The sequence below is a fragment of the Leptosomus discolor genome, chromosome 14, assembly GCF_034619465.1.
Source record: "Leptosomus discolor isolate bLepDis1 chromosome 14, bLepDis1.hap2, whole genome shotgun sequence".
NCBI lineage: Eukaryota > Metazoa > Chordata > Aves > Leptosomiformes > Leptosomidae > Leptosomus > Leptosomus discolor.
The window spans coordinates 12,469,231-12,490,193 of NC_141404.1; the positions used below are offsets into that span (position 1 = coordinate 12,469,231).

The 20,963-nt window shown below is 42.7% G+C and overlaps 1 protein-coding gene across 1 annotated transcript; it reads right to left on the reverse strand.

Moving 5' to 3' along the window:
* Positions 1–5,103: 5,103 nt before the first annotated feature.
* On the reverse strand, positions 5,104–19,882 carry HAPSTR1 (HUWE1 associated protein modifying stress responses). The gene is made up of 4 exons (XM_086473025.1): positions 19,663–19,882; positions 18,631–18,711; positions 14,200–14,475; positions 5,104–6,037 (listed from the first exon to the last, which is right to left on the reverse strand). The coding sequence occupies exons 1-4, from the start codon at positions 19,880–19,882 to the stop codon at positions 5,793–5,795; spliced, it is 822 nt and encodes a 273-aa protein (XP_086329151.1). The 3' UTR covers positions 5,104–5,792.
* Between the last annotated feature and the right edge of the window lie 1,081 nt (positions 19,883–20,963).

Genomic DNA, 20,963 nt, shown 5'->3' on the forward strand with positions numbered 1-20,963 from the left:
TCAGAGTATCTTCAGCAGTTTTCTACTCTGAAAACTACTATAATTTCTGTCATAAAGACTTTAAAATTCATTTTAGCAGACAGAAAGGCACATTCAGAGATTCATGTTAATGACAACAGTACCTCCAGGGAGAGAGGAAAAAAAGCCTGCCTGCCATGGGAGACCACAGATGCTCTTCCACAGGAAGTCATTTAAACACAGCCATGAAAGAGCAGACTTAACTGTGTGAACTTCTGCAGCAGAAAGGCTTAGAGATGAAAGAAATAGTACAGCAAGATGAAGAGCTGGATTATTGGCAGGATATTCAACACAAGCCTCTAGAAGATGGTCCACCTTAGCTGAGAAGTCCATTCACCTCTAAGTGCAATCCACACATTTCTTTTTGTTGGCACTTTTAGAATAGAAAAACTGGGTTTAGAACACTTTTGTTGAAGACAGCATTAACTAACCTCAGCTGTGCTTTATGAAATAGACACAGGGCAGCATCACTGGGGTCAACCTGTGGCAAAACTCTCTCCACAGACCTTTAAAATTTTAAAAAGCATAGTAGGTATTTTTTTAAAAAAAATAGCTACAAGTCTGGCCTAAAGCACTGCACCAATGCAAAGATTTTTTTGAAGATCATTGATCTGCAGAGAAGCAGTGCTATAGGCAGCCAGAGTTAACTGCATGAGATCAAGTCATTACGCAGTTAAACAGGAGAACAAACCTGGAATTTTCTCCCCACCTTACTCTTGGTCTTGTATGCTGCATTATAGGTAAGTACAACTCCAGGAATTCACTTCAAAAGAAGAAAGCTAGGTTCAGTTACCAATATGAAAACAAAAATATGTATTAATAAAGCAAAAAATGCTAGCCTTGGGACTTCTCAGCATTGACCATATTCTGTGAGCAGAGGTACACACAGGGGCAGGAGCTGGAGCAACCCTGTCAAAACTCCAGCAGAAACCTAGAACTAGATGCACTAAGAATCTGGTTCCAACACAAACATTCTGTATCCTGCTTTGATGCTTTGTAAAAAGGACACTAGATGTAAAGAAATACCAGAAGAATTCTTGTGGCTTGAGTTTTTCAGAGCTGGAGAAGCATTATGAGTTTCCTTCTGACAAAGATGCCAGTGTTACACCATGACAGTACAAGGGAGGACCCCAGTATTTCCTTTCACACATAGCTTGCTGTTCTTCCGCATCCAGAAACTTTACCTTTACACTTGAAGTCGATACAAAAATAATGAAGCATGATTAAGAGTGGTCTTAGATGCTACCTTAACAAATTGATCAATACTTCTTATACTGAAATTCAAGATTTCAGACCATAGTGTCATGCTCCATGGGCTCACAGCAGATTCTAACAAGGTCACACTCTTGGGCACTCCCCCACCACATCCCCTCTTAACCATAAGAACACAGCCCTATGTACAGTCCCAGTGTTCAAAAATCCCAGAGAGCTGCTATAACAGCAGTCACAACAGCAACACTGCTCAAAACAGGCACACGGGAAGTGCTGGAATCTCATTCCCCACTGAGAAACATTCAGCTTCCAAGTCTCTCCTATAACAGAGCTAGGTGATGCTTCCATATGACCCAGAAGTTAATTTGGTGGCTTACTCACTACCACCCTTGTGAGCTTAAGACACATTTAGTTTTCATTTTGAGATGGCATGAAAGGGGCCCAGCGAAGTAATGGCAGCAGAAAGCACCAGTGTTGACTCCAGAGCCATTTCATAAGCTCTTAGAGAAAGTTTACCAGCCTCTAACTATCCCCAGGAGATTCACACGAAGAGAAGGAAAGCTTGAGACAGGCAGAATGACTGACAAGTGCCAGTGCCCTCCTCATTACCTTAAATAACCAGAGGACCTGGAACAAGCAAGCCACAGAGCCTTGTGCCTGCCCCAGACAACCACAGCAGCCCCACCTGGTACAGCAAACTCCATGGAACAAGCCAGGTGTGCATTCCTTATTTCTGCCAAAGTATTACTAGCTCAAGGCTAACATCTGAAAGATCCTAGGTTTTTAGAAGTCATTTAAGAATGCTTTCCAAAACCTCACTGGAACATTTCACTGGCTAGATGTGAAAAAGTTAATCAAAAAATATTTAACTTAAATGCTCCTGTGAAATAAAGCTTTCCTTCATAATGAAATTTAAAGACCTGCTGATAGAGCAAGTAAGTGGGAAATAGTTGCAGGTTTAGGGACACCCACATAAAGCAGGAAAAGCTGCTAATTAAAGCACCTAATTTCACTTAAGTCCAGAGTCTTTTGCAAGATACTAGAAAGCTCTACTACTGAAGTCAATACCACTTAATTTTCTAAACAGGTTTTAAGTGGCATAGTTTGACACTTTTCCTAAGTATTAGTGATGCTAAACTCTGCAGAACGTCTTCTACAAATGTAACAGTATGCTCCAATTCTTAATATTGTCATTAGTCCACAAGAGACAGAAAGGAAAGCCTCTTAAGTGGAGCTAGACTGAACAGCTACCATCCAATTGCATTCCTACAGAAAAATCCTACTCTGCAGAACCAAATAAGCCTGTCAACTCACACTAACCATGACTTGGTTTGGGTTTACTGATGGACTGTATTATTCAGAAACTTAAAAAACTACAAAGCAGCCTGATTAGTTGTATTTTTTTTTTATTAGGTTTATTATGACTTAGAGTTTCTATTACTCCAGCTGGGTAAACCACATTTGAAAGTAAGTTTAACTGCAGGACTTCAGTTTCAGCCAAAATCATTTTTGCATTACTTTATTGTAATATAGATTTAAATTTAACATTTAAAACTTACTTCATTAATAAGCAAGCCAAGCTCAGTAGCTTCAGTGCAGGATGTACTTTATGTAACTTACCGCACATTCATGTTAGATTTGATGTACATGGAGAAGAGACCGGTCAACTATACGATTCATAGGAGAAAGCAAAAGTAAGCACCATTTTTACCAAACTAAACAGTTCTCAAATTCAGTGTTTCTTACAGAAAAATCAACTCACTTCTGGCTCCAGGAGCTATGGTTTGGATAACAGCTGAAAGCTATTTCCAGAACATCAATTTTCTACACTGGCACAAGAAAAGTCTTCAAAGCAACAGGTACTGAACTTTTGAGAGACAACCTGTTCTCCTTGTGTTTACCCAGCAAATAACATGCATTTTTGATCATTCTGGCAGAGGTTAACAAAGAGCAAACAGCAGCTAGGGCTAAATGAAAACAATCAAAAAGTTGCCAAATATTTAAGGTACAAGCAAAAAAAAGTTAATGCAACCAGTTTAATATATCTAAGCCTGCTTTTTCCAAAGAAAAATGGCACAAATTAAAAAGCCAGAGAAATTTCATTTTAGACAGTACTAGACTGAATTAATGCTTCAAAGCATTAACATGATTTATTTCAGTGCAAAGAAGGGGGGAAGTAATTTGAACAGGCTCTGTGTATTTGGGTTACACCAGCAGCGCTGTTACAGTTCAGCCCGTATACGCAGAACTGACACCAATACCACATTTACCTTTACCACACGTAGTAGTAAAGTGTTAGAAGCTGCAGAGCACAAGCACCTTAGCTGTACAAGCCAGTTAATGAATAAAGAGAAGAGCTGAAGAAGGGCTCTCACGTCCTTTTTTTCAGGACTCCAGATTTTTCATTTGGAACAGAAAACCGCCTCTGCCAACAGCCTAATAAATACTAACAGATCTATTTAGATACCATCTTCAAAATCTTTGTTGAAAATGCAGTCTCCAAATGAAAACTAGCTTTATGCAGTGTTAACATTTTACATAAAGTAAGTCTTACGAATCGTAGTTAATAGCAGTAACTGAAATTAATGTTCACTGAGTCTTTGGGTGATGTGCAAGTTCAGCTATGTAACACAGGTGGGGGTTTTGAACAGTTCTTACCATCTTGCTTTGAACAGTTCTTACACTTGTCCCATAAACTACAGAACCTCTAGCTACAGTACTGTGCAACTGCTGACATCTTCAAGAGCTCTTCGATGTAAAGAAATTTGGTGGAAGCACCACAAAGCAAGGAAATCACGCTCTCAAAGAGCCTTGAGTTCTGAGAATTTAACACATCATTGCTATCTAGCCTTGACTACAGAACACCAGTGAGAGGACACCAAGGTAAAAAGGAGAAATAAACTATGGTGAAGTCTGCTTCAAACAGGGAAGATAATACAAAAAAGATCTGACTCTACAAGCACATAAGCAAAAGACTTGAAGAACTGTGTATTAACATGGAGCTCAAGGTGCCTTAACTTAGCTAGACCACCACAATTTTTTTAGTATTGTGAATCTAGCATAGCTGCATTTCATCCAAGAATCAGCCTATGCTTCCAGTTAAAGCATGCATACCCCCTCACTAAATGCGCCTTTCCCAACCTGCAGGTTTAGAGCTCTTCATTTTCTTCTCTGTCCTGTACTATCCCTTTCCTAGGCAGAGGTCTAGAGGCCCTAAGAGCCAGAGCTCTCCACCAAAGACTTCCTGCATCTACATGTAAAAACAGCTAGGATGCTCTTTGAGACCAACATATCCTTCCCCATTCCAAAATGGATTTGCAGCAGATCAGCCTTGATCTCTAGTTCAGTTTTAGATTATACTTATGGCAGCCAGAGTTCAATCCTACGAATGCAAGCTCAACACAAAAAGAAAGCCATTTATCCTTTTTAATTCATCCTTACGGCATGTTTATCCAGAGTTTATAATCAACTTCCAGTTTTAAATTATTTTCTTAGCACTTCACAGAACCCGCATGTCACTACCTCCTGAAGGAGATGGCATCACACAATCTTGTTTAAGTTAGTCCAAGTTCCCACATGTGACCAGAAGTCTTACTTGTTAGAACACACCCCTTTTCCAACTACTCCCCCTCCTTCCCTCTCCTCCCACCCCTCCCCAGCAATGGGCAATTACTTCACAAGAAATGTAAAATGGGATATGGGTGTACACAAAACCTACCCTTCACTAATACTGAACAGAAAAGCCTATTTTCCAATTACAGGACATCTTTCTCTAAATTTAGGTCAGCACTGGTGCAGTCTGCACTGTGTATGATTACCACAAGGATAATACCAATAAGTACATATATTTTCTCAAACTGATTTAAAAGCCTATGAAGTTAATAGGGGAAAAGTTTAATATTGCTACTTCAGAGCACTAAACACACAAAGTGAATCCAATAAAGATCCTTGTATTGATTCATTAAGTATTAATTGCATGACCATCATAGCACCTCTTTACATTATCACACAATCACCAGAATTATCAACTGCTTTTAAAACTAAAAAGGGTACAGTCCAATATTTATAACTTGCACACTGTTACTATATAGAAACTAGGTGCATGGTACAGTGCTGCAAAAATGGAAGCCTGCAGTTTTGACAAAGATGCCAAGTCATGTTGTAGACAATTTCAGTCAAACTGGCAATACTGTTTAAGCAAATACTCAACACAGCAGGAAATAAAGGACAAAAAAAAGCATTCTATAACCAAATAAACATCTGAAATCTCCTTTCCCTTTAATACAAGTAAGGTCACTTTTAGCCTTGGAACGGATACATGTTTGCCTATGATGATCTTGCTAACTACTACACAATATCTGATGTCCTCTGCTAAGAATATAGTTTAAGAAAGCCGCAGTTACAAGAGGCATCTAATGTAATATCTAAAATTTCTTTTATGGCAATTATTGAATTTGTCTTAAACAGTGAATATGGAAAGATGGCCTCATGTTTCCTTTTCAATAGTACTCTGAGGATCAAGTGGCTTTCAAGCAGCATGGTGGGTTTGAAATTTTTGCAGTTTAGATCATTCTGTTGCGTTTATGAGTTGGTGAGTCTGTAATGACATCGCCACACTGGGCTGAGGTACGCTTTCTAGTTCCACCATTGTCCAAGTGGAGTGCCATTTCTTCTGATATGAAAGTGTTCAAATCAACATCATGGAGTCCATTTCTCCTTCGACTAGCATTGGAGCCACTGCTCACGTGAGTGGGCGAGCCTGGGGTACTTGAGCGAACACTTATACTAGCCATTGCACCACTAAGACCTAGGGGAAAAAAAGAAAAAGTATTTAGGTCAAACAGTAAAGAAAGTTAACGTCCCACGTGTGGCAGCAGAAGGGATGATACTTATCTGACTTCTAGTGAGAAGTTAAAGGCACTTCACCCTATTAATTGTACCAGACTTACTTGAACTCCAGACCACATCTTCCCAGCTTTTAGTCCCTGTAAGAACCTAGCAGTTACTAAAACTGCTTTTTATGACATTAGGTGACCTTATACACCAGGTTCTAACGGCACACTACAACAAATGCTAGCTCCATCAGCATGACATGCTATTTGAAATAGGCATAAATACTCAAGAATAAACTAGTTCAATATAAAGGCTTCACACTAGACCAGTAGTTGCACAGAAGTCAAATCCTCTACCAAGGACTTTCCAGGTTGACCTGACTTGGCCTTGTTTCAACCACCACCACTCTGCTCCCTTTTACTCCCTCAGTCACTGCTGCTCTAAAGAAAGCCACAGTATGACAGCAGATCTCAGACAAGTGTATACCACATCTAGTTTTTAAATAAAAGCTTTATTTCATGGCTGCCACTATTAGGCAAGACATTAGTTATTATCAGAATTCAGAAAAGCAGTTTAAAATAACAAATAAGCCAAGTAAGACCACATGACTGTTCCCCAAAATCTGCTATTGACAGATCTGGTCCAAAACACTGGCACAGGTACCCTGCAGTTACTTTGGTTTGTATTCAGGTTATTAATAAGATGTTAAATTAAAACAGAAGTTTATTTCCTGTAGAAATAAGGCCATAAACTAGAAAACCACAAACTTCATACTAATTTAAACTTTGTCTTCAGTAATGCACTATTACAGCACATGAAAGTAGTACGTTCCAAATCATAGTGTAGTAAGGGCTAGTACATGAAAGCCTAACAACTCTTCTCAATTTGGAATTCAGGCTATACTTGTAGATAAACAGGAGCTCAGAGAGAAGACAAATATCTCCGCTATCATAACTGCTTCAAATCTGAGTATTATTAGGGAAGTACAAAAGCATCTGTTGGCTCTAGAAATAAACTACCAAAGCAAGAGTCATGCAGGAAGATGAACAGCAGAACAAGATCTACATCTGTACATTTTTCTAGCAATGAGAACAAGCAAATGTTAAGCTGCCCAGAAAGATTTCTGTCCCAGCAACCTTCAAAATCTTGAGCTCTGTCAGAGGTTTTCTCCAGCCTCTATATCTTTTGTCCAGCCATCATACACCTTGTGTGTGTGCAAGGCCATTTCATACACATCATATACAGTCAAGTAGGCAGCCAAAAGCCACATACCGACAAGCCAAGCCTAACAAACGCCTACCTATTAGCCACTGATAGGCCAAATAAGCAACTTCAGAGGCCCTGGGAAGAGAAGACTGCTAGAGCTAGTAGATCAGTTGCCAGAAACATCAATTAGAAGATAAATTCTAAAGTCATCTGCAGCAATGGCAGGTTGATACATGAGTCAGGACAGAACAGGCCAACCCATTTCACTCTACTGTATATTACTGTTGAATGATCATTTAAAGCTCAGATCTTGAAACAGCACAGGATATACTTTTACACAGATTGGGCATTATGCAACCACCAGTAGAAACAGCCAGTAATCATTCACGCTTTCTTAGAGCTTTTGCTTACAGCTTTAAGTGGTGTTCCAACACAACCCAGAAGCATAGTCTGAAGTCTGATAGGGACCCTGCAGGTTTTATTAACATTAAAATCATCTTCCGTTCACAATGGCAGAAAGTATTTAAACAGCAGAAGCTGTTTCAGTGAAAATATAATTCAGAAATGAGCTTTGTTCCAGTACTCCCAGGATTAAGGTCAAGCTTAAATTCAAAACCATTATGAAAAGAGGTTCCCATACACCTACCAAAGTAGAGCAGCTAATTGATGACAGATGTACAAGCAAAATGCTGATCCAGATAACATAACTTGGATAAACCACCAACATGCAAAATTTGGGCAGGTAACAAATCACTTCACAATTCAAAGACAACAGCAAGTTTAATTTCAACTGGCATAACATACATTAGAAAAAGCATTCATTCATCCTGTACATTTAAAATGGAAAAAATTTGACAGCACACAGAAGGTGACATTGTTTCAAAACCAAACTGATTGCAGAGATTTTCCCCCACATCACTATTCCAAGCAAAATTGCTCTGAACACACAAGTTCAGTGTTATTTCCACTGAGAGACAACAATTTACACCACTTATCGGTCATTTACTATTATACAACCTATAACCAAATACCCAATATACTAATTCAGTTTTATTATGACATCTTTTCATTATGTCTAGTCCCCAAGAATAGAAAATTTATTCTAAATAAACCCCAAAACTGACCTGTGACGTGAGAATACTTTTTTGGCAACACTCAAGAACTATGTTTTTAAGTAGAGCCCTTTCATGTAATAACTATTTTTTAGAATGGTAGACACAAAAGTCAGAATTAAAAGATGCATCCGTAATATGCTGCAGCATATTCTAAAACAGACTGCCAAGGTTTGCAAGCACTGCCTCAAGCAGGCATTGCCTTTCCAATATTTAGGTAATACTGAACCACTGTACATTTAAATACACAAACAACCTTCAGGAGGTAAATTAAGTTGAAATCTTCAAATCAAACCTGGTGTCAAAGGCAGGTGAGTAGTTTTGAATTAGTTTCTACAAAGAAGGGAGTACAAGGATATTGCATCACAACATGGACTTCCAGTTGTAATTTAATCTTGCATCTCATATAGGTGTTTAATACTGAACTTGTGGGTAACAGTCATTACTAGTACGTTAACACACCGAGTGACACATCAGTAGCAGTTACGGCAGTTAACCATATAACATAGCTCTACACATCAATCCAGAAGAGCAGAACTGTCAAACACCACATTTGGATCAAAGTTTAGGATCGAATAATCAAACTAACATGGAAGTCAAAGAAAATTCAAGGCGTGCACTGAAGTATCAAGTTGCCATTTCATGGAAGCAACAACTTTGAAGACAGTCAGCAATGCAATTGAAAAGATCTATTTTGTTGACAGAGCAAGCATCTTTCAGAAGCTGTGATCCACAGTTCATTTCTTCTTGGAAAGTTGTTGTAATGCAAAGAGGAAATCTCAGAAAACCCATTTATTGCAAAATATTCAGAGTTTAAGTCTTCAGTGGACTCTGAGACCTCTTCCCAAAACATTTAACCACTTAAAGCATTCAAGTAAGCAGTAATAGATACTAGGAAGTAGTAAGATGACATGACTGTTAGCAACACCATTTCACAGCCCCAAATTCCTATATTGTGATTAACATGATCTAATCACAGTCGGTTTTGTCTATACAAGACAGATTCAAGCTACTGAAGTGTCTTTACTTCTTTCACAATCTCACCACTACCTCTGAGGTCTCCCATTGCCTTCTACAGGAAACATTTTACTTTTTACCTAGAGGCCTTTAAGAGAGGACACATGGCGCTCTCCCTCGTTAAACCTGAAAGGATTGAAGTAGAGGGCATATCTGACATTTTGCAGTACTTACTGCAGTCTCATTCCTGCCGTATCTTTCAGTCATCAACAATATGGTGCTCCATAGCCAGTAATTTCACAAAAAACCTCTGCTTTTATCTGAAGCTACATTCTAAAGTATTTCTAATAGTACTATTAGAAAGAGCTGCAGTATAGAAGAAATTGTGACTGATACTATCTAATTTATAACTAAGTACTCTCCAAAACTATCAAGTGATTAGAATGCTTGGCTAAAAGTTAATGTTTATGAATATAAACTACTCATGGTAAACAGAACTGTCCACTCAAAATTAGCAAGTTTACCAACACTGGCCTAACAATCTGTAAATGCCATTTTATCTGTCCATAAGTATGAGTTATTCAGGTCACTACCACAGCTTAATATACTGGATAACTACTGTTCAGTATAGTAAGAGTATTAACAATTATTTTCCAGAAGTTTTAATCAGGAAGTATCAAAAAGAACATTCATGCTTAGGTAAGTGTGACTAAAGCAGGAATTAGTTAATAACTCCAGATAAGTACAAAATGGCATATAGATAGACCCTTGTCACTCCTCTCCGTCACTCACCCTCTCATCACTACTGCCCAAAACCAAGTTTTAGCAGTACATATCAATACACAACTCTACAATAGCTATACATATATACACACAACCTTCAAATTAAATTCTTTCAAACTAATCTGAACCCTGCTCTCCCATCCCTTCTTCCACCAACTGCTGCTTCTCCACTCTGCTAACAACTGCTGATGTTTTACATTGCAGTTTAATATTTTGAGAAGAGGAAGAGGCCTAATGGAAATCCAGGCTCTTTAAATGGACCAAGCCACACACTTGTACATGCTAGAGCAAGGGTGTGCCCCCCCAAGAGACTGAATCACAGTAATGATACATGTCAACATTAAAGCTAAGGAGCAAAAAAGAACATACTCCCCCTCATTGTGCTGTTGCCCATTCACCTCATTTTTAGTTAAGAAGCTCAAGCATAATGCCTGTCAGCATTGCCCTCCCAAGCTTGCTTCTCCCCCCTCCCCAACTCATAGCAGGTTCTCCCACAATGCTGTGAGAATGGCTTGTAAAGCGTGGAGCACACCCCACATTCAGAGAACAAAGCATCGGTTCAAACGTGGTCTCTGCACAGCCACCAGCGCTGCACGACTCAGTATGCTAGCTACAGCCAGGCAGAAAGTCACCTGGCACCCATCAGCTTTGAGGAATTTCATGGCTATTAGCTCAGTTTGATGTAGTTCTGCCATTTGAAACTTTTCTCTTACAGAGCTGGATACAGAAATACACATCAAGGAAGTAGATGGAGATACCTATGCTAACTGCAGTGACATTTTTCGGGACTGCTGGAAGTCAAAAAACCAACTCTATTTCAGATGTTGAATACAGGTATTTATCTTCTATTATCTCATCTTAAAATACTAAGCATCAGATACACAGTTCTTGAAGTTTCAGAAAAATCCAACTAAACTTGAGAGAAAAATAGCATATATTACCTTGAGCTGACTACTCAACCTTTTCTTGAGGGCTTTAACTTCTTTTCAGGTACTCACAGTTCAAGTTTCCAGCCATGTTTTCTCAAAGGTTACCCATCAGCACATTAATAATGGAAACCCAATATTAAGGGCAAAGATTTTTATTTACCAGAGTTCACTCTCTGAAGAGGTTACTTAGTTCCAAAAACTCATTCTCAAGTACCCTCAGGTTACACCAAAGACTTCAGTAACAGCTGTACAGCATAGTGGCATAGTTAAATGAAAAGGTAGATCACATACATCTTAAACATTCTTGTGTCAGTATAGCTTTTTTGTCATGATCATTTTGCTTTTAGCTATCGCAACAAGTCTTGAAAGCAAAACAGTAGAGAAGAATAAGTTTCCTTAGAGCACAAAGACTATTAATAACCAATATCACAAGATTAAATTTTGGGTTCAAAATCCCTTGCTTTTGTCAAGAAGCCTGACAACTACCTTGCAGAGCTATAGTATAGGTCAGATATAACAAGGTTTGAGATAGAAGAGGCAAGGCTAAAAACCCAATTTTAAGATTTCTTTTCAGATGCAGCATACAGTTTTAAGACTGTAGTGATACTAAAGATACTCTTCTCTAATGTTTTAGTCTCAGGCATATACCTAGAATTGTGTTTGATGTTCCAGAAAATATTTAATGATTAGCTACTTTGTTACCACAGTTTGTCACTTTTCAGACGTGATTATGAAGCATTTTGAGGTTACATGATCAAAACACAGGTATTTTCCCCCATCAGAGCAAGATCAGCAACTTACAGCACCAGGGTCTTTAGACATGTATTAGTACCTATTTCTGAGACTTCAATAAACCAACTCTGCTTCTACAGAGCTTTACTTGGTGTCATAGATTCCAACCTATCCCTGCTTCACTAGCAGAGTTCTTGCTTAGAGCAAAGCTGTAGCATTATCCTTCACATTAATTCAGCCCATCCATGATACAATAAAGAAATACTCCATCTCCACAAGCCTACCAGCACTAAGTCTCACTCCTTTACATACCAGTCAAAAATTCCCCTTAAAGCCTTAGTCCTGACCACCTGCAGAGACTGCTACTCACAATCATCAAGTTTCTCATGTTTCCTCACAATCCCTAGAAGCAGCAAATCACTTTTACACAGCCTGCCAAAAATTAAGATAAGCACTGCCCTACAGAGTACATTCAATTTACATACACCTGAGATCCTACACAGGTTTCAAAACCAAAACACAGTTCTGATAAGCCCTATGACAAACAGGAAAACAGTTTGGGAGATGGGTAGAGACAACTTCCTTAGGCTTACAAGAAAAGGGGGGCAAAGCTGGAAGAATGCAGATATACACAATAATCTAAAGAACAACTATGAGGCCAAACACAAGCCTAGTCACTAAAGGATTACCACAAAAGCATTTCTGTCAAAGACCAGACTGAAACTGATATCAGGAGAACCTAATCCAGAAGGTGACTGACACATAATCTTCTCAACCAGCTGATGAAGGGGAAGAGTGCATTTCTAGCCCCTGCAGTGCCAGTACAGAGCAGAGAGCTTTCTACAGTCCTCATGACCCTGTAGTAGGTTATGAAATATGAAAGAAAACTTTATACCTCACAGTTCAGACTCCCATGCTACAGAGAACTGACTTCCATAAACCAGCTCGATACAAAACAGATTCTAAGAAACAATACGAGGACATGAAAAGAGCCCTATTACCAATAAAAATGGCTCTGAGTTTACTCTGAGAGCAAACTGTGCTGAAGTGAGTCTTGGCTTACTCTCACCCGAGAGCAAGCCTTTGTAGTTAAAGCCAACTGCACTCCAGATTTAACTATAGTTTCAGAAAGTAAGATTATTTTTAAGAGTGTGTGTATCCCATCAGGCAGGAGCCAGCTTCTGCAGTTGTTCTCAAAATTAGCTTCACCTCCCAAATAAGCAATACAGGTGCACAGAATTCTCTAGCCAGCTTCCAATATGAGAAGGAAAAATGCCAAAGACTACATGACTGGGTGGAAGCATGCTTGATTCAAGTGGCAACAGAGCAGCAAACAATACTAGAACGAGGCTGTCATCTAGACAGTAACAGTGCCTGGCTTATCTATGTTGAAAAACTATCACAGCATAGCAAAGCAAATACTGCATTTTCACGAACCTACTCCTCCAATTAACTCATTAATTCCACCCCCCACTGAGAATGAGACAGTTAAAGTTTCATTTGGGTTTCACAGGTTGTACTTCTTCATAGCTTGATTTTTACTTTTAGAATGGTCTACTATTTATACCTCAAGATACCTGCTACCCTTTAGAATCTTAGGAGGCATAAAACCCACATGTGAACTGCTTCATTTCACCTCAGGAGCAATTTAAAAACCACATTTTTCTTTATCACTTGCTAGACAATAGTCCAATACAGAATAAGCTACTGAATATTCCTACCTGAAAAAGACAAGACACCAACATTGCTGGTGATGGCAAGGAAGGAAATTCAGTATGACATCAGAAGACATTTAAGTCTTAAAGTGAACTAGAACTAGTTCTGAGCAGGAATCAATTACTGCAATGATGTGCAAGTGAAGTACCCTTTCCAGGGTCCTTTAAGTAGAATGCTAAGCCATATTATCCAGTGCATAACAGCAGCAATAGAGTGAGGTAACATACTCCAGGGGCAGAAGCTTCACACATTAAATTCCCTCCCTAACCCCACAAAAATTTGCTAGTTACTTGCTACTGACAAAGTCTTAATATTTAACTAGTTGCTAGCATGCTAGCATAGTATTATCATTTTCCAAGAATTCTGTTTACTTTAGCACTGGTATGAATGCCAAGTCTCTTCATGCTTCAACAACACTACCAAGAGTTGATACTTAACTGTGAGTTCACAGCTGTAGAGTATTACAGATCCAAACCTCATTTTTATACCATATCTCTTCCTCACTCAAAATATTTGACTATGCAACTTTTTAGTAGCTAACATGCCTTATACATGCAAAAACTCTCCCTTAGAGAATGAGATACCTTCAGCTTGAACATCAGTTACATGACATTATGACACCAACAATGGCCACGAGCCAGACATGCTTTAAGAACCCCCACCCAATTTTAACCAAGTAGTATTGAAAAAATTACTGTTACCATGCAGAGCTATGGCTTCACGGAAGGGTTGCAAATCAGTCTCTACAGATGAGCTAGTTTCTGTTGAAGTAGCTCGGTTAGGGGATACTACAGTCAGTCTTGGGGGAGCTCTAGAATTCCTTGGAGGAGGAACTTTTCCACATAGGAAGCTGATCAAGTCTTCTCTACGAATAGTTCTTCTGCGTTTTTTAACCCAAGCTAACACATCCTTATTCCGACGCTGATAGCCAATCTGAATTCCTACATCAAAGCTCCGCTGATGGGCATCCACACTTTCTGCAAGAAGACAAAAAAGTTTTCTTAGTGTTACAGATAGAGCAACATATAGTATGGCATATCACTGAGACAGCCTCCTGCCAACCCGTAACACAGTACCAAGGTAGCTGTGACACATTAGTTAACACTGAAGATGAGTCCTGTTAAACCTAAAGAGAATAATAGCTAAAAGGTTCCACCCCCTTTACAAATCAGATAGTCAACAGCAACTGAAGCACCACTCAATAGCATTTACTACACTTAGGTCCACACTAAAGCACTGTTTACAAAACCATAATGTATTAACATAAAAAACATTTGGAGTTTGTCAGTGAGGAAGGTACTTAAAAAAATCAACAGACAATGCATTTTGAGACACACTCTTAAAGTGCACCAGTATAGTCAGGAAACACCACATAAAAAAAGGAGTAACTGCTTCTCTTCGTTCTGATAGGTAGGGAATTTTCATAAAACTCTGATTTCTGTAGAGTCCATTAGTTTTATCTGAATTTCAACTCAAAGGCAATTCACAGGAGGCCACAGCTTTGAAACTATTTTGAGCACAAGCATCCCCAATGCCTTTCAATTTGGCAACATACCATTTACAAAGCAAGTCTAAGAAAGTTTCCTTCCCCATTGAAGATCACATTGCAAATTTTATATACAAAAGCTTTAAACACACATTATCCACAATTAACCCTACTACAAAACAAAATTTCATTCTGCATTGATTTAACTGGTCACAGGTGCACATCAGTTATAACTGTGCCCAAGAAACACTTAAATGCCATGTATTGCATTCCCTTCAAACTTCAGTAAGTACATTTTGGCTACCAGCTGAAGTATGAGTAAGTTTCAGACAACAGTAACAGGTGGGACAAACCTCTTCTCTACATAATTACGCTCATCTCATTTGTCAGATTTGTTACCAGAGCTTTGCCAACAGCTATTTCAGCTTCATGAAAATTGCTGCTATGTTGCTCTTGCTCCAGTAAAAAACACCAACATACCCACTCCAATTTCATTTACTCCATTTCCTTATTTTTTTTTTTAAATCTGGCAGAGCTGACTAAAACAGCTTTTTAATATTCTTGCTTTACTAAAGTCCAACATAAGCACCATTTGCCCAGAACAATATTAAGAGATTTACGAACAGCTGTCCAACATACTGGTTTACAAGTAAACAGCAACATACACATCCAATCTAGTTCTTACACTCAAAAAACCCAAAACAATCACTATTAAATGCTATTCTAAGACACCACTGCCTGGTCCACAATAGACAGCACCAAAACCTACACTACCGAAGAGCAGCAGTTCAAACAACACAATCCACTAAAAAAAAAGAAAAGCATCTCAAACTGAACATAGTTAAATCTTGGGGCTTTTAGAATGTGAACTATACAAGTATACACAGAGCAGACTACACAGTAGTTGCTTTTATGCACTCTAAGAGTATTTTGCCTATGTCACTTTGTAATCAAAACAGCTAGATGGTTTATAAATGCCAACTCCTGTGAAAGCAATGGCAACACAACAGATTATTCCTCCAGCCCTCTTACACCCCACAACAGCTCAGACTCCAATGCACTTCCAGTAAAAGCCACCCAAACACTTCAGAGCCAGTTTAGAAACTAACAATATTCCTCTATGTCCCCCTTCCTGAAATACCATGAGAAAATCCTTCTAGAGCTGAGGAGCCCAGCTTTGACAATAACCTGTTTTCCTTGTACATCAGAATGCTTTACAAAGGACTAACTATGAACTAGTCATGAGGTCAAACACACTAACTGCTGAGGTAGCCTGGACAAATTTCAAGCATCATTACCCTGGGAAAGATTAGATTTTTATGGTAAAAGCTACAACCACTTTGTTTACAAAGTTAAGCTGGCAAAATATAAGCAGTCAAGTCACATATGTTCTGAAATTACTAAATCAAAACTAACATTAGCACTCGGCTTTTCTTTTTTTAAATAAAAATAAGGGAAATTGTAGGCTCAGAAGTCATATTCTAATACATGCCTAAGACTTTCTACAGCAGCCTGAAGTTCTAAATCCAATGTTAAAAGCCATGCCTTCACTTCTTTAGCACAATCTGGAAGATCTTCAAGTGTCTTTAAACATGGCCTCTATCACCAGCACCAATCAGAAATTTGTGACCTAAGAAGACCTGCAGTGTGATGTGATATTAAACTTCTAATCTGTTTTCAGAAAAACTGCTGACACTCAAGACATCATGGCATTCTCCTTACACACTATTCCTCATGTAGCTCTTACTGAAAATAGTTTTGATGCTTCAAAAATTCAAGTATTTCTCAGATCAGAAACCAGCTGACAGGGCAGGAGGCAGTTTGCAGTGTTCCGTTTACCACACCAAGTACTTCTCCAGCATTTTGATGGAGTCCTCCAAAGCACAAAGATTACCAAGTATGACAGAAACAACAGCAGCTTTTTAAAGAGCCATGCTCTTCACTAGGGAAAGCAAATTCACATTAAGAAACTCCAACTTGCCTGGTATGCCAATGTCTAGCTGGTTCTACCTGTGTTCTCAAAAAAATGTCTATCCACTTGGAAATGAAATTAAAGTTTAAAGTTCTGAGTAACTCAGGTACTTAAGCACTTCAGATCTGTTTGAAGGAAAGATTTGTTTCAGGTACTGCTTTTTGAAGTATTACATTACACCTGACCACTGCCTACTTAAACTCTAGTTTCCCTGATCACCACTACATACTCTTCTGTTAATCACATTATTGCAGAAAACCAGGGCTCATTCTGCCTATAGCACAATCAAGTGATTTAACCAAAAATAAACAGCCTAAGTCTTTGTAGTAAATATGCTGTAAGGGAGAGCAATGCCATTTGTAAAAAAAAACCCCACTAATTATTCCAGTCAATTTATTAACACTACCTGCTACTACTCTAGCACCATGCTCAAGCAACTACTGTCATGTTCTAGTAACCCACTCCCTCAGGCCAACACCTACCGTGTCACATGATGTGCTGCCTCTTTATATGACCTAGGACCCATACACAGCATTCAAATGCACTTTCCGCAAGAGTCAAGACTCTGGCAGTGAGGGTCATCCATCTACACTTCCTCCTTGCTCTGTCCACATCTATCAAAAACCTGATCAGCCATCACATTACTAAGATCAACTGCTTAAAGCAAATCCAAAATGGGAAAATTGGAGACAGATGAAGGAACACGCAAGTAGAACTATAGATAATACTGTACAGACAAACAAAAAACACCTCAACTCAAAAAAATTAAACTACAAGTCAGAAAAACAACAATTTGGAACTTTGTAAAGCTTCTTCCTTCCTAGGAATGGAAGACAGTAACAACAGGAATCACACTGCACCAATTTAAGCCTCCACTGATACAGATACCATTTTTGTACAACCTTTCAAGCAAACTAGAAACCACTGAATGATCCTTCTACAGACAAGGATTCTTGTGACAACCCAAAGAACAGCAGAGTTCAGAAACAGATCCTGACAGAAACACACAGTAAAACAGCACAAAAGTACAGCCACACGCAGAGTACACTCTCATTGAAGTTCTGGCTAACACTGCTTTCTTACAGCCACCCTTAACAGTCATAATGACATTCTAGTGCTTAACACAAACGAAGAGGCTTACTTAAGAAGCCTCACCACCACAAGACGATAAAAACTGATAAAACTTTATCACATAACATCTACATAGAATTTTACAAACACTAAGCCCATCCTATGCTTCACCACAAATATACATGTATTATACCAATATTCCAACATCTGATTACACCATGAAATGGACAAAATATTGGAAATTCAAGTATTGTTTAAGAAGCTATTGCACTCCTCCCTTGAATTCATGAGAGCAAGCCACACATTAAAAACATCCTTTTTCAAGGGTCTTGGAGTAAAACAGCTTTTAAGCTATTAGTCACTGACATAAGGCAACAAAAAAAGATTCAGCTAGAGTCAGCTAAAGTGGCCCAGGGAAAACCTGCAAGATTCAGGAAGCAGTCTCGAGTTAGATTTTATCAGGGTGAATAAGAGACATTAACAGGCCCTGCTCATGAGTAAGCCGGGGCAGGAGGCGGCAGAGCGGGGCCCGGCTCGGCGGGGAGGGCTGCCGAGGCAGCTGCGGGGCTGGGGGGGGGGGGGAGTTTGGGGGCAGCCCCTTACCTTTGTAGAGGTTGGTGACCGCAGTGGCGGCGTTCTGGAAGGGGACCCAGAGGGAGAGCCCCGGCTGCTGGCACACCCGGTCTGCAGGGAGGGAAGGACAGACGCTGTTTATTTTGGAGTCGCCAACTCCGAACGGCCATGTTAGGTTTCGCCATTTTGTTCCACCTTCCGAAGGCAACTCGGGATGAGGGCCGAGAAGGGTTGGACGGCAGCGGCCCGGTGTTGGGCAGCGGGCGCGGCGGCGGCGCCCCCAACCCGCCGTGGAAGCGCCCTGCCCGGCCCCCACCCGCAGGCCCCGCCGCACAATGGGGCCGGCCCCTCACTTCGCCATTTTGTCGGAGCTTCTTCCCTGGGCTGGGCGTCAGAAGCCGCCGCCGCCGGCAGGGCCAGGCTTCCCGGTATGCCCCCACCCTCCCCGCCCCCGGAGCCAGCCGCTCTCGGGGCATTCACAGGGCTCGCCCCCTCACGGCGTGGCCCCCCGCCGAAGCCGCTCTCCGCCGGAGCGCCCTGCTTCCCCGGGGTCGGCAGGGCCCCGCCGGCCGCCCTCTCGGGCCGACCCCTCCGCCAGCCGCCCGTCCTGGGCAGGGGGGGCGGGCAAGCAGGGACGACTGAAGACCCGGCCTAAGGGTTCCGCCAGCCCAGGCCGCTCCGCTGGAGGCCGCGAAGGGCGATGTCCGAGCCGCCGCCGCGGCTCGCCCTCACGCCATTTTGTTTTCCCGTCTGCCTCTATGGACGGGCGCGGAGCCCCCGGGCCGGAAGCCCGCTCCTCCCCCTGCCCAGGCCGCTCTCGCCGCCACATCCCCTTTGTGAAGCCGCGGCCCCGTTCCCACCCCATCGCCGGCAACTTCGCGGACGCCCCGCGCCTCAGCGCCTACCTTCCCCCCCCCCCCCTCCCCCCGCCCCTCCAATACACACACCCCGCCGCCACATCTCCGGGCCCGGCCTCGGCCCCAAGCCCACCGCGCTGCGGCTCCACCGCCCGACAAGACCCGTCCCGCCCCAGACCCCGCCGCCGCCCCCCCGCGCGCTCACCCTTGTAGAGCTGCGCCACGGCGGTGGCCGAGTTCTGGAAGAGGTGCCAGAGCTTCTGCTGCTTGTGCTCGGGCTGCGCCGCCGCCTCGTCCTGCAGCTCCGGGGCCAGCGCCTCCTCCTGCTCGGCCTCGGCCAGGCACTGCCGCTCCCACTTGCTGAACCAGTGCTCGGGCCCGTGCTCCTGGATCTCCGCCTCACCCTCCTCCTTCTTGTCCTCCATCCTCCGGCCGGCTCCGCGTTCCCCTCCGCCGCCGCCGCCGCGCAGGCCCGGCCCCGCCGGACAGCCGCGCTCGCCTCGCCTCCGCAGCCAGGCCGGCCCTACCTCACCCCCATGCTCCCAGGCCCAGCCCGTCCCTCCGCCGGCTCCAAACACACTGAGCGCCGGCGCCGCCCCGAGCACAGTAAAAGCCCGTCGGAGAAGCCTGGGAACGTGCTGCCGCCCAGCGCCCGCCCCCACCGCCCAAGTGGCCATCATTGCCCCGGCACCGCCGGTTTGAACGGCATCTCCTGCTCTCATTGGGTCGTCCGCACGCCCATCAGCAGGGACGTACCGGGGGGGGCAGGCCCGACCGCAAGATTGGGTTTGCTGTCACACACCCGTGCGCAGATGTCGCCGGCCGCGGGGCGCAGGCGCAGTGGCCTCCCCCGCCGCCCTCGGCGCGGCCTGGTCCGTCCCCCTGGCGTGATGCGCCGGGCCCTGAGGCGGCTCCGCCCGCCCGCGCCCCCCGCCGCCCGCCGGTCGCCGGCCGCAGCCGGCGCGGGCCGAGTTGGCAGCTCGGGGGCCCGGACCCCCGCCACGCCCGCAGCGGGGCTGCGCGGGCCGGGGTGCCCGCGGGGGCAGGGCAGGGCTGTTCTGCCATCTTGGCGCTGGGCTTTCCTCAAGCGGGGTAAGGCGTCGCCCCGCCTCGGGCTTCCCCGCCGGCGGGGCCGAAGCCCGTGAGGTGACAGCTGACCGTCGCGCTGCCTCCTTGAGGAGCGGATCCGCGCCTGGGGGGTGCTTTCCTCCACCCGGCCTGCGGCCGAGGCCGCGGCCAGGCCCGGGGGAAAATGGCTGCCGCGGAGGGCCGGGGCTGAGCCCGGTCGCACGGCCGAGCCCCGCTGCAGCGCCTGAGGGCGGGAGGTTTGCGCTGAGGCTTCGCACCCTTGCGATCCCTATTCTAACAGTTTTGCACTTGTATTATTTATTGTTTCTTCTAGTGTATTTACACTGCGAGGCAACATTCCAACAAATGGTGAGGTGGAAACCAACACCTTCTTTCCACGTGTTTGAAGCACTCGTTCACCTCACAGTCTGTTCAAAA